The 18,344-nt window shown below is 42.9% G+C and overlaps 1 protein-coding gene across 2 annotated transcripts in view; it reads left to right on the plus strand.

Annotated features, from left to right (window-relative positions):
- The window catches only part of atrn (attractin), a 147,066-nt gene that overhangs the window by 37,584 nt on the left and 91,138 nt on the right, over positions 1-18,344 (plus strand). For both annotated transcript variants that reach the window (XM_079528363.1, XM_079528364.1), the window contains exons 11-17: positions 4,158-4,242; positions 6,732-6,955; positions 11,144-11,265; positions 13,886-14,024; positions 14,519-14,700; positions 15,953-16,172; positions 16,720-16,905. In XM_079528363.1, coding sequence (XP_079384489.1) covers positions 4,158-4,242; positions 6,732-6,955; positions 11,144-11,265; positions 13,886-14,024; positions 14,519-14,700; positions 15,953-16,172; positions 16,720-16,905 — 1,158 coding nt within the window. The remainder of the gene's footprint in view (positions 1-4,157; positions 4,243-6,731; positions 6,956-11,143; positions 11,266-13,885; positions 14,025-14,518; positions 14,701-15,952; positions 16,173-16,719; positions 16,906-18,344) is intronic.

The following is an 18,344-nucleotide window of genomic DNA, read 5'->3' on the forward strand; positions in this document are numbered from 1 at the left end:
ATATGACATCAATTATGACATCAGACAGAAGCCATGTAGCAATTAGACAATGTCTTGTTTATTTTGTAAAGCCTGTGACCTTGAAGATTTTGTCAAGATAATGCCTTGTGAAAGGGGTGATATTAGGGTAGAGGAAGGGGATATGTATGCTTGCAGCAATTTCCCCAACTAAGTAATCCGGTCTGGGGATTTAAACAGATTACTTTTAGGCCTCAAGCTCATTTGTCTAGCCTTGACTCTCATCCCCAAACTGCATCACCCTGAGGAAATCACATTTCTGCCCAATGAGGTAAAAACATCCAGAAATTGATAGTTTGTAATTACACCACTCTCGGGTTGCCCTACTAATCATTGGAGGTGCTAACTAGGAGCCAGAATAGCTTGGTCAGAATCCATATGAGATGCCCATGCCACCACGCTCGCTGTAAACACTGTTCCAACGTTGAGATTTGCTTTTTTTTCCTCATGAAGCTGCTCATTAGTGGACGTGACTTTTCAGTCTGAACGCTGTCCTGAGTATTCCCTGCAGGCTGCAGGACGGCCTCAGGATCTTTTCGTTTCTCTGCGTCATTTATGAGATATTATTGAAATGTCAATCTCCTCTGGGCTATAGGTGGGGCACGGGCACCCAATCCCTCCCTTCCTACACCCCTCCCTGTGCGACTTGCTTTCTATTCACGAGGACAAATGTATAACGGCTCTACAAAAGAAGCCTTCCAACAAACAGCTCTCCCACCTGTTTTTTCCTCCCGCATGATTAAAATCTGTCTCATCTGCAGAAGTGTTGAGAGGAAGAGGATGATGGATTGTGCCGATTCACCACATTAATTACATTCTTCATCACCGATTATCCACTCTGCATGCTGCACACCCTCTTACTGAACTGCAGTCAGAGGAATTGTCCACAAATCAGATGCTATCGCCAATTAATTGTTTTCTTTTACATTTTTATTTCAGTTTTGTATTCTCTACTCAAACTCCTTGAATCACAACTTTTTGTCCCCCTTTTTTTCCCCTGTCAGCTATTAATTAACTTCCCTGCTCTGCTAGCTGTCATGAATCCATAATTGGACAGAAAAGTTGCACAGTTTCTGCCTCTTTCTCCTCCTCTTCCTCTGTCACCAAACAGATGTGGGGACAGAGGTCACTGGTGCTGGTCTGTAATTGTCTTGTAATTATGGTTGAGACTTGACATTGGGGGGGGGGGGGGGGGGGGGGGTTGATACTCTGGGGACTAATTGCCCCCCAATGTAATATGCTGAACTCAATTAGCATAGCATTTATGGGGTCTGTTACCCCCTTGATACTAGTAGATGAATGAATTCCACACTCTGACACAGTACAGTGACATGCTGTACCATGTGTGATACCACTCATGGACACTAGAGGGTACTGTCAGCCAGCAAATGCATTGCAATTCCTTTTTCCCCCCTCAGGGAAAGCTATGATGACTTGTAGTTGTACTGCAGTGCATGGGCTCAAAAGGACTTACAGTACTGCATTTACTCTTTTGTGTGCAGTGTATTCCTGATTTATACGATCACATCTGATGTGGATCACCATTGTAATTAATACTTAATCTACACACTTGCTCCCCTTGGGTCGTTTCTTTTCCACCTCAGTTAAGTTTGTATATATCCTTTATAGTATACATTTAGTTTTCTAGTTATTTGTCCATATCTGTGCAGAGCTTTTAAATTCCACAGTACTACCGTACCACAAGCTGTATTAGGTCCAAATCATGTGGCCATAAACAATATAATCTAATTATAAACCATTATCAGTTTAACTTTCTTTTGCTGAAAATTGGTATGATTTTTCTTTTTTACGACCACAGGATTGTCAGAACTGTGGTCTCTTTGCCTTCATGAGGAGTCATGATAGCTCAGCTGCCTGCTATCACTCAATCATTTTAGATGAAGGAGAACTTTAACTATATGAACCTGAAAATAGCATATCTAGAGGAACCAAAGGAGCAGACCTAGTATAGAGCCCTGGGGGACCCCGGTCCACAAAGTATTTAGGGTTAATTGCCTCGACGGCAGCTGAGGTTTCAGTGTTTTGCTCAAGGGCATTTTGACAGGAATTGTCAAGCGGCTGTCCACAGAGATTGGAGCTGGAGCTGTCTGATTATCTGCTTTTGGTGCCAATTCTATGTCCAGCTGCCTCAGAACACATCAATCATGTGTCATTAGAATTCGCTGAAGCCATGTTTGACCTGATAAATTAAACGTTTGTGGATGTGGGATCAGTCTTGTGACCTTCTAGTTAACACGTCCGATTCTTTTCCCGCCACCTACCCCCGGGGCACATCAATCACATGACATTTAAATGGAGTGTTGATGAAGAGGTATATCATTTCACTTTCAAAAAAAGATCCCTGACCTTCTGGTTACATGATGTGACTATGTCTAATGGTCACCACCATCACCATTATGTCACCTTTACTTGCTGTTGCTGATGATTTTATGACTACATGTGTGGAAAGAGTTTAGCTGTAGTAAGGTCCAAACGTGACCCCCAGGTCACTTCATTCACACTTAAGTAATTCATTGAATACACTAGAATGATCATTTGGTATGAGAAAAGGGTTTGCTCCCACAAGCATCTAAGCCCATGCATGACCTTCTGGCTATGGGATGCTATTCCGTCTCACCATAATTATATTGCATGTCAACCTAATGTGCTGCTGTATTTAATATGTGTAGATAGTTTAGCTGTTTCAGGGGTCAAATGTGTCCGCTTCTGGCTGTGACACCCGGCCCCTCTAGGACACATCAGTCACATGCGATGTGATTATAATGTCATTGAGGACATGTTTGTGTAAATGTGCCATGTTTGGCGCGAGCTTGACTGTCACAGGACTCTCTTGTGCCACTGCCGAGGCCACCTTGTCATCTATAGAGACATTTGATTTCATATGAATTTGAATTATAACGGATTTCACATCACTTGTGTTGAATTCATATCATATTTTATTTATAAAGACCTTGTTCCTTAACTTAACTTAAGCCCTATTTTGAAATAAAATAGCCGATCTGCAAACTCACAAAACATCACAATGGGCTTGTAGATCGGCTATTTTGGAAATACTTTTTTGAGGGGTGCTAGCCCCTCCTATATACAGGTTTAATGTTTGTCTTTAGTTCAATGTTTGTTTTATAAACGCCATTGACAATGAAGGGAAAATGTACATAATAATGTGCCTCATTACGTCATATTGTCTCTTTATTGTTAATGGCGTTTAATGTTTGTGTTGGCACCGTTTGTTTTACATCGCCATTACATCACCTAATCAACATGATTTAGACTTTAATATATTAGCGCCCCTCACTTCACACAGGTGTGATCTTTTTTGGGGGGGGTTTAGATTTCTGTCCGGAGAACACACCCAGGGATGCCGGCCAGGGATAAAGTGGTTAACATATTGGCAGATTTCATATAATTTTGATATATGAGAGGATATTCTAATATATTTGGTGTTCTTAAAAAAGGTTATTGCAGGGCTCAAACATGTGACCTTCAGGTTAAAAGAAAACACCCCCCAATCCCCCCAAGGAACATCAATCACTTGTCATTTCAATAGACTCTTGCTGAGGATGTGTATCATTTCATATGTGGTAAGGGTTTTGCTGTCACAAGGATTAAACCTTCGCCCTTCTGGTTATGAGATGTTTCTTATCCACTGTCATCGCCTGTCAGCACGGTTTACTGTTGTTGATGACATACAGCAGGAATAGTAGACTATATAGGAAGGGAAAAAAGGAAAACCATATGTTTTAGACGTACGTTTCCAAAAAAAAAAATCATATTTACACGAATAGGTTGGATCGGCCACTCGATATACAGTATTTTTTTTTGCTGTCGGGAGAAACTCCATTTTTGAGGGTTTTGATTTTTTTAATCCATGCTTTACATGTTTGTTTCATTTCCTGAAAAAAAAAACAACATTTTGGAGTTAGGTGGTTTATTCTTCCTGGGTTTTCCTGATGTTGGCATCAAATGTGTGACCTTTGGGTTAACTGATGGTCCCTCTAACGGACTGCCCTGTAGGTCACGTCAATCATGTTTCATTTGATTTGCTGTTACATGTATGATGTCATACATATAAAGAGGGTCAAAGCCGTGACCTCTCTGTCTCTGTCTATGTTTTACAGCGTGTGACGAATGGGCTGTGCTGCCCAGACCTGACCTTCACCACGATGTCAACCGCTTTGGACACTCTGCGCTCTTCAATGACGGGTAATCAGAATAAAACCATTTGACTAGGCTTCATATTTTAGACCTTTGCAAGTCTGTATGTGTCTCATCTTAGTATACTTGTGTGTACCCATTCCACTGCAAACTCAAGTTCAACTTCACTTAAAGGGGCATTCCACTCATTTTCAACATTTTACTATGTCATTAATATACCTTAGAGCTGTTGTGTGGAAATAATAAAAAAAAGTCCCCCCATTCTGTGTTTCCTAGAACTAGAGGTCTGAAAAAAATCATTAACATGGTGAATCACATCTTGATGATGTCATCAAGATGTGTTTCACCATGTTAATGATTTTTTCCATAATTACAGTTCTAGGAAACACAGAATGGGGGGACTTTTTTATTATTTCCACACAACACTAAGGTATATTAATAACATAGTAAAATGTTGAAAATGGGTGGTTTTCCCCTTTAAGGATTTTGTTGCGATTTTTAAGTCATACATACCGTATGTACATGCAGTGCAAACTTTGTTTATTAGCCAAACATATGGCAATGCATGTATGATCTTCATATGAAGATAATTTTACTACAAATAGCATGTTAACATTTCTTAACCGAGATGACCCTTTCCTGCTGTCTTATTCATTTTGATATATCAATGGCTGAAGAGTGTACACAACCTGGCTTAAGAATGGAATCCTCTCTTTTGTCTCTCACCTGTGTGGACTACTTCTACTGTTTTCCAATTGACCATATTCATGGAGACCATTTTTCTCTTCCGTCATACTCAAGGGGCATATGATGTAAGAATAAAATGGCCACAGATATGAGACTTGCATGTAAAAGTTTCAATTACACCATGACATTAGATGATTTTTCATTCCTATACATGAATGAAATCTATTATTCATGCACAGCTTTTTGCATTATTGGAACCTCATATGAATTTATTATGCTAGACATGGTGGTTGGGTGAGGAGATGAGTTATCATCATCAATAAGTCTTATCTCGGATTTACCACCCGCTGAAGAAGGGGTAGCGATCTGTTATTAAAATATCATATACTGTTATGGAGAAATGTGAGGAAGGAATATTACACTGCAAGAGTTGGTCAACTCAACGATCATCCCTTGGGGTGGAAGTAAAGATGTCATTAATTCATTCATTGATTCGTTCAGTGTTTTATTCAGAAATATGAATTAATTTCACGCTTCATTCATTAACTCACACACACAAATCATATTTTATTCATTAACTTATTCATTACACTCACTTTAAGCTCCCAATATGAAAAAAATCACACCCGTGTGAACTGAGTGGTGCAACTCCCGTCTCCCCTCTCCCCCTGCCTCTCTCTCTCTCTCTCTCTCTCTCTCTCTCTGTGTGTCTGTGTGTGTGTGTGTGTGTGTGTGTGTAATTAGCAGGCAACAGTGCAACACTCTCTCTCTCTGTTTATGGCACAACAGCGCCACTTTTACTAAACATAGGTTAAGACATAGGTTAAGACATAGTCACATAGGTAGGTTAGGACATTGCTGTTCCTTGGAGATGTTGCACCACTCAAAAATAAGGGAATTTGTCTCTGATATTACTGACTCATCCATCCATTTGTCCGTCTGTCAGTCCATCCATCCATCCACCCGTCAGTTATTTACCGTCAGCTATTTACCGTTTCAGTTGACAAAGTCAACTACAAAAAAAATCTGCTTCATCCTGTCTACCTCCTCCTTCAATCTCTCATCTTCCTTTTCCCCCTCTTGCCTCCTCTTCCTCCCCTCATCCTCTCCCCCAGCTGGACCCCTCTCCCCCCCCCCCCCCCCCTCTTTCTTATTCCTCCTACCGCTGTTTCCTCTCCATAATCCTTGTGGCTTTTGCAGTGCTCCGCTGGGAGGCACCCTGGCCCCCACCAGCAGGGGGGGAGCTGTCTAGGGCCGCTCGCACAGGAAGAGGGGTGCTTGTACGTGGAATTAACTGACTTGCTATGGAAGGGAGGGATGGAGGAATAGACTGTCAGACTAAGGACCGCTCCTGCACAGTTTGCCATTCACGCTCTGAGCTGGGGTTGACCTTGGGGAAGGAAGGGTGGAGATTTGTCTCTGGAGGGAGAGAGAACTGAGCCCATCTTTTTTTATTTATTTAATCTGTGTCTTTCATGTACCCTGCTTGTTTCTCACCTTCCTCTCACCCCTGCCTCCCTGCTGGCTCGTACCTGCCATGTCCCATCAGATTTGTGAAAGCTTTCATTTCAACATCTTCTTTCGTCTCTCTATCCCGTTCTCTGTTGTGTTGCCTCCGTCTCTCCTTTTCTTCTTCTCCCAATGTCTGTCTGTGTGTCTCATTACCTCCCCCTCTTTCTTTGTCTCTAAGCCTCACTCTTCATTCTCACCTAGTGCCTTTTGTCTCACAGATGTTAACCCTCATTCAATCGAGAAACAAGTTTTCAGTTCACGTCGTTTGCACGCTCTGTATTCATCCACACTTACACGCTCTCTTGCCCTCCTCTCTCTGCCCTCTCTGCTCCTTTCAGTGTCATGTACATCTTCGGGGGCTTCAACAGCCTGTTGCTGAGCGACGTGTTGGCCTACACCTCTCCCAGCTGCTTTGCCTTCTCCAGTCTGGCATCCTGCAGCCAGGCCTGGCCGGGGGTCCGCTGCCAGTGGAACTCCACCCAGGGAGCCTGCATGCCGTGGGAGAGCAGCACCAGCGCCCCGGACCAGCAGCAGCTCCTGGTCTCCTGCAACGCCAGCACGTGTAGGTTGAGATGCATTTGTGTGTTATATAGCAGTGGTTCTCAAGCGTTTTTACTTTTTATGTATTTGACCGCGGACCTAACCTGACTCTGCCAGAACGCAGAGATGGCGACTCGAGTTAAAGACTTCTACTTAAATCGCACTCGAGTCGCCACAAATGGGACTCTAGACTCGACTCAGACTCTCAATGACGTGGAGTGTCGACGAGTCATTTCCGTATTTTTGGACCCACATTATTGAATGAAATGCCAAAAACTAAAATCCAATCCAATCCCTTTCCTTTCCCCTCCCGTAGCGCAATAGGCCCACATTTACCTCAGGTGCGCGGAGCTTAGCTGATGAGTGTACAGGCTACAAACAATCAGTTACATCACATCCATCCCATATCCCAGGGGATGAGATGGTCACATCCATCCCATAGCCCAGGGGATGAGATGGTCTGCTGAGACTGATTAGTTTAGGCGAACACAAAATATGTTTTTCACACTTTTAACCCATTTAGGCCTGACCTCAAAATTAACACGAGGCCTGCCGGGAACATAGGAATTTTAACACGTAGAATCTTGTGGCCTGCCACAAATAAAACGGAAAAGCCGTTTTAACAGCGATGTATTCATTAATGCATGTTTTAATACGATCGTATCGAAATCTACCGTCCGTTAGCTTTGTTATGCTTCTGACCCAATGGGCGCGGCCATTTTGAAAATGCGCGCGCATCCACTAACATTGCCGGCTCTGTTTTCAGACGGCTTTATCTCACAGAAGCGACATTGCAGGGGTCGCTTTGTCCCAGACAAGCGTTTTCAACGGCCTGTAGCAGGCGCTGTGATACTCGCGGTCCACTTTTTCCACCACCGACCGAGAGAACGAGCACCAGCTTCGTCAACACACACGGAATGGTTTCATAGTAAAATGCGATACGGATATTTGGCTCTTCAAAGTAAGTGTCACGCGTGATTAAACCATGGCAATACGCAATCGAGGGATTAATTAATGGTGGCAGGAATTGTGTTAAAAAAAAATCTTCTAAATCCTCCAGTTTTCTGAAATAAATATTTTCACGATTCTTCAAAAATAGCAGACCTACAAGCTCGTATAGATCTGCTATTTTTCAATAGCTAAATTATAACATAATGTTTAAAACACCAAAAGGGGTTCCCGCCCAAAATGGGTTAAAGCATATCTGTGGTCATCATGGGCATACCTAACAACAATAGATGCCAAAAAAAGGAAGAAAAGGAAAGTTTGTTTTAAAAACGCCATTGACAATGAAGGGAACATGTTTTTACGTCATATTGTCTCTTTATTGTTAATGGCTTGTTTTACATCACCATTAGATCACCTAATCAACATGAGTTAGACTTTAATATATTAGCGCCCCTCACTTCACACAGGTGTGATTATTATTATTATTTTTTTTTTTAATTATTATTATTATTTCTTTTTTAGTTTGATTCCCTTAGCTGGGCATTCCTTCAAACACGCCTGATTTTAATTACAGAGCTACTCCGTTTTGAAACTTCAAAGTAAAAAAACAAAAATGACATTGCACCGGTCTTTAAGTAATGTCCCGAACAAATCTAAAGAACTAACTCTTTCTGAACACTGTTCAGAAAGTGTGTTGTTACCTTAAGCAGGCAATAATGTAATGCTAAACTGCACCACCCTGCACGGCAACGCAGTGCTGCTACTGAAGAACTCCTAATTGTTATGTCAGTTTGATTTATCAGTGGAGAGCTTCACAGAACACGTCTTAGCACTGCCATGTTAAAATATAACATGGCATACATTTAAAAAAATGGTAAATCTTGGATTCCAACTGCCAGTTTGTCCGACGGGATGGGGAAAGTTATTTTCTCACCCTGTTTGCAATCCCACAGCCTGTGGCGCATGTCCCTACAATCACATTGATCTTCAGCAGCTGCACATATTGAGGACATATGCTTCTGCTCTCTTGATATTATTCTAGATTTCATTTTATTTAATTATTTATTTTCCCCCTAAGATCTCATCGGAATATTTGGTACCGTGACTTTCAATCAGACTCCTATCTCTTAGCGTGTGGCGCACATGCGGTCTGATCAGGCGTGTTTGTGATACACAGCTGGTGCAGCCTTGTGAGTCAGATTGAAAACGGTAAAACTTGCAGCGCGTTAACTAGGGTGAGTGTTGGTGTGCGTACACTCCGTACAGTATGGGTGATTGGATCTGTTGCGTCTATGCATACTGTATATCTATCTGGATGTGCCATGTTTGTTTGTATTTTATACCGTATGTGTGTGCCTGTGTTTCACTGGGTTTCCATGTCTACAGTACTGTAAGTGCTAAAGGGCCAGGTCTGTTTGCTAAGACTTGCAGTGTGTGTGTGTGTGTGTGTGTGTGTGTGGGGGGGGGGGGGGGGGGGGGTGGGTGGGTATGAATAATGATACCGGGCAGCAGGCCATAGCCTGCCTCCTACCCACTGAGACTCTTGTGTCGTTCTGCTGTTTCATCACGGCCACCAAAACATCCTCAATTTCCTCCAACGAGGCCAGTCTCATTTTGCGGGAGGTCAGCTCCTACAGAGGTCGCGGGGGAAGAAAACCGTGACTTGGAATATCTCTCACAGAATTGTAATACCGTGGCGTGTTGGCCTCTGCTCTGTTGCTGTCTGGCAGGCACCATGCTCCATGGTTAGTCTTATCTCTTGGGTTATACGGGAGATGGAGTTCTGATCTCCAGCCAGGTGACTGGTGCGGATGAGTGGTGTCAGATTGACAGTTTCAGCTAAATAATCCATTTGGCCAAAGACACATTCTAACAATTTACAATTTAGGCATTTAGCAGACGCTCTTAATCCAGAGCGATTTACAGTAAGCAAGAACAAAAAAAATCACACCTGTGTGAAGTGAGTGGTGCAACTCTGTGTGGGGGTCCCCGGGGGGACCCGGTTCCGTCGAGCCGCCCCACGTCCGAAACGGTAGAGAAATTACAGTTACCGTGTGGGGGTCCCTCTACTGTACTGTCACTGTACTGTACTGGCACACCCGAAATCATCATATATCTGAGCGAGTGGGAGGGTTTGTAGGGAGCAGAGAAAGGGGAGAGACATGTGAGAAATGTGGCTGGTTGAAGACCAGGCGAGCTGCAGCATTTTGGATCAATCGGAGAAGCTTTAGTGCGCATGCCAGTTTGCCAGTAAGGAGGGAGTTCCAATATTCAAGTTTTGATAAGACTGATGCCTGGATGACTCCTGGGTGAGGAAGGGGTAAACCTACAGGATCAAGTGGCCGCTGTAATGTGTGCTTTGAATGAGAGCTGACTGAACAAGGACAACACCAACGTTCTTGGCTGTTGGAACCAAAGTTACCAATGCGTAATCTATGGAAATAGTTACGGTAGCTGCAGTGATGCGTTCTTCCACCTGAGTGGGAAGAGGGGGAATGGATTTGTTAGACAGGCAATCAATTTTGGCAAAACCACATTCCAATACTGGTGATTCCTCAACCTAGGTAATTGCAATTCCCGATGGCCATTATGCCATTATCGTAACAAGGTAGTATTTGCTAATGGCATATTAGCTTGGAAAGTAAACTGGAAGAATCTGTCTGAGTGATTTTCTTGAGTGGTGCTATGCGGATGCTATGTGGGTCCCTGGGTCCGAGCACGGAAATAGCGTTTGGTTGGTTTTCACCACCAACTGTCACTGTTGCGCAGCCTAACACACACACAACTGTATATATGACGATTACGGGTGGCTCACCCGAACCGGGCCGGCAGTGGGCACCCTGGGCGCGTTCCTGTGGGTTTGGAAGTTCCGGGGACACCCCTGAGACCCCCCCACACGGTAACTCTGTCATTTCTCGACCGTTTCGGACACTGGGCGGCTCACCAGAACCGGGCCGGCACACTGGGTGCGTTCCTGTGGGCCTGGAAGTTCTAGGGACCCCCCGGGGACCCCCTGGGGACCCCCACACGGAGCTGCACCACTCGGTTCATACGGGTGTGATTACATTTTTCCTGAGTGACTGTGCATATGTTGCATTGTCACCTATGAGAGTACTTTTTATGGTCATTTTGGGCATTTCATTTGGTATACATAATCATGATGAATAAAATGCTGAGAATAATCACTGTTCTGTGCAAATAGTTTTATTTCAGCAGGCGTTTTCAAATCTCATAGTTGTGTAATTTTCCATTTTCCATCCAGATGCTGAAGACAAGATGTGTGACCAGTATGATGACTGCTACAGCTGCACGGCTAACACCAATGGCTGCCAGTGGTGTTCAGGCAAATGTCTTTCCATGGGGAGCAACTGTACCGCTGCCACGGTAAGGAAGCTGGGCCAGGCTTGACGTCGGGCCATGTAGTGATACAAACAGGCTCTTTACCTTATAATAATAATAATATATCTATATATATATATATATATATATATATATATATATGTATGTATGTATGTATGTTTGTTTTGCACTGCGTCGATGCGCGTGTCACGTGATCGGCCGTAGCCAGTGGGAAGAAGTAAACAAAGGACTCCAATTCCTGTTTGTGGCACGTTTTTAAAAGCCTGTTTTGTGGTAATCTACGTTGGTGCCATCCGCAGTGACCAAACACAACGTGGATGTTCTGGGGTCATTTCAGAAGTTGCTGTGTCGAGGTTACAATATAAACGCTTCTGAAGATCGAGAGCATCTTAAAACAGTATGGGGATACTGTTTTAAGACGCTTGCGGTGCACATGCTGGCACTAATGGCGGATTTGCCGGATTAATGCCGGTTTAATGCCAGTTAATGTGAAACTTGGAAAGAGTGTTCAAGTGGGTTCACAGTTAATCTATTCATGTGTAAAAAAAAGAATGCACCTGATGTTAATCTTAACATTGCTGTACTAATCAGTAAAACTCAAAGCACCAGAACAAGTGGAACGTGAATTCCCCAGAATTCCCCTTTCAATGTACTAATTAGCTTATGATACGAAGGAACAATGTACTAATTAGCTTATGATACGAAGGAACAATGTACTAATTAGCCTATGATAGGAAGGAACAATGGTAGAAATGGCGGTGAGAAAACAAACATTGAAGGTATTTGGTCAGTGATATCTGATTTTGTCCATATCGCCCAGCCCTAGGCAGGTGAGGGACTGAACCTACAACCTTTTGATCCATCCATCTTCAATCGCTTATCTGTAGTTGGGTCGCGGGGGCAACAGCTCCACCAGAGAGCTCCAGACTCCCCCCTCCAGAGAAACATTAGTAACTTCATTCGGGGGGGATCCCGAGGCGTTCCCTGGCCAGTTTGGAGATAATAATACCTCCATCTCATCCTTGGTCTGCCCAGGGGGGTCTCCTTCCAGTGGGACGTGCATCGAGATCCTCCCTAGGGAGACGCTCGAAAGGCATCCTTAGCAGATGCCCGAACCATCTAAGCGGCTCACACTTGATGACCATAGGTGATAGTGGGAACAAAGATTGCTCTCACAGAGAGCGCACGGCATCAAAGGTAGAACAATGTATAGGTTGCTTCAGGTGTCGATGTTCACCTGGGGAAATGTCTCATTCTCTACAACCTTTTGATCCTGAAATAATCTGTTTGTAAATCTGTCAAGCTAACAAATTAGGAAGCAAATGAAGATAAATGCAGTAACCCATGGCATGCATATTTATTTATTAACTAGACTCTGTAAATATTCAAGCCCCATCAAGTTCTACTAAATACCCATCAGGTGCTTCTCATGTCGGATGATTGTGCGTTCATAAATAAACTCTAATACAACATTCTACATGCATAATGAAATTGTCTTTCATTATAGCACAAGCACTTTCATCTTTCCCAGCCGAGTCTCATAACCATAAAAGGCTCACGTCGTCTTAATAATGAAATTCTTGCACATTCCATACAGTATGTGATGAAATTAATATTTCATTATATACACCACAAACGGTTCTCTTTGTGCTGCAAGAAATGTAATAACTCCTCATCCCCCGCAATGCGTAAGAGATGGATGGCTTGTATGTGTTGTATATTTAATTGATTTACCTGGCTTCTACCAGGACCTCACAAGGGCGTTGTACTTTTCCATTTCTTTGTAAAACACTAATGGGAATCTTAACTGGAGGCTCTCTGTTAAAGGGCCTTGGTTTATTGTGGTTGATTCTTCCTGTACTGTTGTCTCTTTTCGAAAGCTGCCACAGCAAAAGCCAAAGGCAAATGTTCCACATCTGGCTCAGTGTTGTACAGTTGGAGGCCATCGATATTGTCCTTTTCTTTTTGCTGAGGTTTGCGTGATCTGTGCAAAAGGACAGTTAACCCATTTTGGGCGGGAACCCCTTTTGGTGTTTTAAACATTGTTATAATTTAGCTATTGAAAAATAGCAGATCTACAAGCTCATAGCGCGCCACCGAGTGGCCTACAAGCGCTTCGAGCTTGTAGGTCTGCTATTTTTTTTAAATCGTGAAAATATTTATTTCAGAAAACTGGAAGATTTAGAAGGATTTTTTTAAATTTTGAGGTCTGGCCTAAATGGGTCAAATGATAAGGGACAATATCGGTGGCACCCAACTGTACCCTGTTCTATTTGGCTGTATTTCCAGGGTGCCATAGCGGAGTACGAGCTCTGTCCTAAGGACATCTGGCTCATTGTTGTACCCTGTTCTATTTGGCTGTATTTCCAGGGTGCCATAGCGGAGTACGAGCTCTGTCCTAAGGACATCTGGCTCATTGTTGTACCCTGTTCTATTTGGCTGTATTTCCAGGGTGCCATAGCGGAGTACGAGCTCTGTCCTAAGGACATCTGGCTCATTGTTGTACCCTGTTCTATTTGGCTGTATTTCCATGGTGCCATAGCATCTGGCTCATTGTTGTACCCTGTTCTATTTGGCTGTATTTCCAGGGTGCCATAGCATCTGGCTCATTGTTGTACCCTGTTCTATTTGGCTGTATTTCCAGGGTGCCATAGCAGAGTACGAGCTCTGTCCTAAGGACAACCCTGCGTTCATCTGCAGTAAGAAGACCAGCTGTAAGAGCTGCTCTGTGGACCAGAACTGCCAGTGGGAGTCACGCAACCAGGAGTGTATTTCTCTGCCAGGTATAGCTGCTGCTATTGGAATTGCATTCAGTAAATGTCACATAATGCAAATAAACCTACGCCTACGTGTGCTACGTCTGCACACACACTGGACAGGACAGGATAAGACAGGTTGCTGTCATAAATGGCCCTTCGTTCTCCGGAACACAGTCACAAACACATGCACTAGATGACAAACTCGCCATATAATGCATCCCTTTATGCAAATAAAGATGCGCATGCATGCACACAAACGTGGGCCTATTTTACTCAACCACCTCACTTTCTGTCTATTGATATGCCTTATGTAACAACGTCGCACAAGTTGTAACTTCATAACAATATTCAGAAGGAACCTTTCAGTAGTGGAAATAAACTACAATAAAGAAATTGTCAGGCAGATGGCACACTAATTAGCTTGTTAATATCTGTGGTTTTGGCACTAATCAACTACCCCCTCTCTCTCTCTCTCTCCCATATCTCTCTCTATGTCTTTCTGTCTCTTTGCTCTCCAGAGAACGTGTGCGGCGAGACCTGGCACTTGGTGGGTAACTCCTGCCTGAAGTTTATCACGGCCAAAGACTCGTACGACAACGCCAAGCTGGCCTGCCGCAGCCACAACGCGGTGCTGGCGTCCCTCACCACCCAGAAGAAGGTGGACTTTGTCCTGAAAGAGCTGCAGATCATGAGTGTTGTGGTAAGGAGAATACGGATCATAGTGGTGGAGGTCAGGAGAACATAGATCATAAGTGTAGAGCTTAGCCACTTACAGTAGATGCTCTATTCTTAGTCAAAACGGACCTGCAGTAGTTGCAACTGTACTTGGACTTCTCTTTTCCGTCTATACCAAATCTCTTCGCCAAAATGGCCCATCTGCACGGCACTTTGTGAGCTTGTAGATCACACATGTCATAGTGATGGTGGACAAAAAAATTTTTTTTACAAGAGGAAGATTGTGTCATGGACTGAATAAAAAAAATGGTTGAAGTGTGAATCCAGTCAAGATTAAGACCTCCAGAACTCACTGTGCGCCCAAAGACTTTGAATCACAAAAATCCTACTTGTAGTGCTTATATTGATGGGTTTTACCCTTTAGGGCAGTTCAGCCATTTCTAGACATTATCAGTCAATCCCAGCAAGGCAATTAAATCCATTTCAAACAGTAATTCAACCTAGGGCTGCCAGAGACTGAGCCCTCTTTGTTTACCACGCTGCTGCTGCTACTACTACTGCATTTCAATTGATTTCTTCTGGGATGGATTACACAGTCTATTAAGTCAAGTTCAAGTTCCACTTAATGCCACACACAGAGACCAGTGGATTTTGATTAGTGCAATAGAATAATCCCTCTGACATTTAAAATGCACAGCAAACTTATTTGAAGAGGTTACTGTAAGCACAGACAACACACAAGCACAGTAATTTGTACATAACTAGACAATGAAGTTCATGAATCTTTAGCTAAATATAAATAACCCCATGAATAACTCCCTTGCCATAGGCCTTTTGTTTAAAAAGTTTCTTATGCACAAAACTTGCACTTACAAACCAATTTAAGCATCATTCATAATTCATACACAAAAGTTCCATTAGTATTTATAATGCATGACATTTCCACTTAAACCTAAGTGTAAGCATAATTTCTAAATGGTGAAAAAGTTACGTTGATGTTCAATTACATTTATTTTTTTTATACCAATTACCAAATCACAATTTGTCTCAAGACACTTTACAGAGCAGATACCCAACATTGTCCCACTCTGAGCATGTTTATATAGATATTTCATTTCCATCAATATCCATTATACAAATGCTGCTAATGTTTCTTTTTTATTTTATTTGTATGTACCAGTACGAATATGACTCATTGAGGGGACATAAAGGCCTTCAATATAAAAGCTTTTAAAAATGTAATTTTAAGACTGACTCCAACTTGCGTCTCGTTGCAGTACAAAGCTACAGTGACGCCATGGGTGGGGCTGAGGAAGATCAACGTGTCATATTGGTGCTGGGAGGACATGTCTCCCTTCACCAACACCTCCCTCCAGTGGTTGCCCGGAGAGCCCAGCGACGCAGGTTTCTGTGGCTACCTGGCTGAGCCCGCCTCCAGCGGCCTCAAGGCTCAGACCTGCATCAACCCTGTCAATGGCAGCCTCTGTGAACGCCCAGGTGGGTTGAGAGAAAAGCAATTAGATGGTGTTTGGTGCTCCTGTGAGTGTTTGGTTTGGTGCTCCTGTGAGTGGGTGCAGACTGGCGACCAAGAGTGCTCAACTACTAATTACAATAGTAGCCTGGAATGTAAGTTTGAATTATGATAAAGTTATGTACATGTACGGTATTTAAATTTGACTTGACAGTTAAAGCTGAGCTCTACCTCCTGGCTGCTTATTTCTTTGACACTAGACTACACAGTCTGCCCAACTCTACTCTCTTCATCCCCATCCTCTCCTTCAATTCTAGTCGACAACCAGCTGTCTTTTCCATTTTCCATGCGTTTACTTTTGTTTTCTTTTTGTTCCTTAATTCAGATGGCAAAGCATTTCACAGTGGTTTGTATTTTGGTTAATACGTAACATTTAGGTCATTATAAGGCAAGTTTATTTGTACTAGAGTTTTGGGCTACACGGCCCTCACACCCACGTCACACCGCCGATCTGACTGATATGCCCATATCGGTCAGACCTAACCTAACTCGTCTCCAACCTGATATTTCCAGCCAACCACAGTGCCAAGCAGTGTCGGACGCCATGCGCCATGCGGGCCACCTGCAACGAGTGTACCAGCAGCAGCTCAGAGTGCATGTGGTGCAGCAACATGAAGCAGTGTGTCGACTCCAACGCTTATGTTGCCTCCTTCCCCTTTGGACAGTGCATGGAGTGGTACACCATGAACAGCTGTCCACGTAAGCATATGTTATCTCCTCCTTCCTGCCCTGGTTGTAACTTGTTGTCATTGTTGCTACATTAGCCTGATTTATACTTAGTCATGTGACACTGTCCTGGGCCAAGAATAGCCGATCTACAAGCTCATTAGCTTGTTGCGATGCAACTTATTGAAACCTTATAAATCAAATTTGCTCTTTTCGCCGTGACAGTTTCTTATGACTAAGTATAAACTGGGCATACTGTCTTTCAGTGAAGTGCAAAAGAAACCTCAGAAATGTAAAACTGTAAACTGTGGTTTAAGTGCTCAAAGAGGGCAGACTTCTTATCTTTAAACAGTAATGGATCTAACATACAGTACAAGCAACAAAGGGTTCATTGTGTGCTGACCCCTTACTTCAAAGTTCAAAGGTATATATTTTGTATGCTCGATGACATACAAAAAGAGAAAATTCTTGTAATTATCATGCACTTATTTTTCTTCCCAAATCCACAGCTTTAACCTTCACATAAGCCAGAACAGTCCCACATGACTTGAATTGGCGTTTGCGAGATTGGATAAACTATAAGGACAAGGAAAGATACACACATTATAAAGTAAATGAAGGGGGAGATGGTAGCATAAAGTCTGCATACTGATATTCTCCTGCTGAAGGTTATTTGTTGGGGCGCTATGTAATGACATTTAACTGATGTTTCTCATACGTTGAAGAAAACACAAAACACAGTATGCCATTTTTTTCCAATCATATTTTTGTTGTAATGTGAGCTATTGTCTTTGTTGTGGCAATAACCCAATATCCTCCAGGGATCCTCCAAGTCATATTTGACTTTCTTAATGCAGGTTGTTTTTAACCTTTTTGAGGCAGGTGCAATTGACGTCTGGAGAGGTTTGAAGATTAGAATATCATGTATATTGTTAATAACACATTCCCCCACAGATTCTTTTTAATCTGTTGTGTAGTAGTCAGCGCCCTGTTGTTGTTTTGTTAATGTGCTTGTTTTTATTCATCTAACCAGGCAGTTCAATTAGGAGACAAGTTTCTTATTTGCAACAAAGGCCTGGTTAAAAGCCCTCAAGAGGAATGGTGGGAATAAGGAAGACTAATAGCAAGAGTTCAGGGCAGGATGCATTTAGAATTGTGTAACGTTTGCCGAAGACAATGAAAAATAATAAGTGCCTTGCTCAATGGTGAGACGGTGGTGATCATTCACTTTTCACTGGCCACAGTGGCCAGATCATCTGCTCTTGTCTTGTCAAGAGCATCCAAGCTATATCAGTGCCCAAGTATTGATCAAGCCCTATCAGATGGGTAGCTTGAGAATCATTAGTGGAACATTTGGAGAGACATTTTTACTTACATGTAACATAAAAGGTGAAAGTTAAATATGATGAATAATCCAATCTTATTTTTTTTTCACCTGATTTAAAGTGTGTGTGTGTGTGTGTGTGTGTGTG

Source organism: Electrona antarctica (assembly GCF_951216825.1).
Source record: "Electrona antarctica genome assembly, chromosome: 18".
NCBI classification, from domain to species: Eukaryota; Metazoa; Chordata; class Actinopteri; order Myctophiformes; family Myctophidae; genus Electrona; species Electrona antarctica.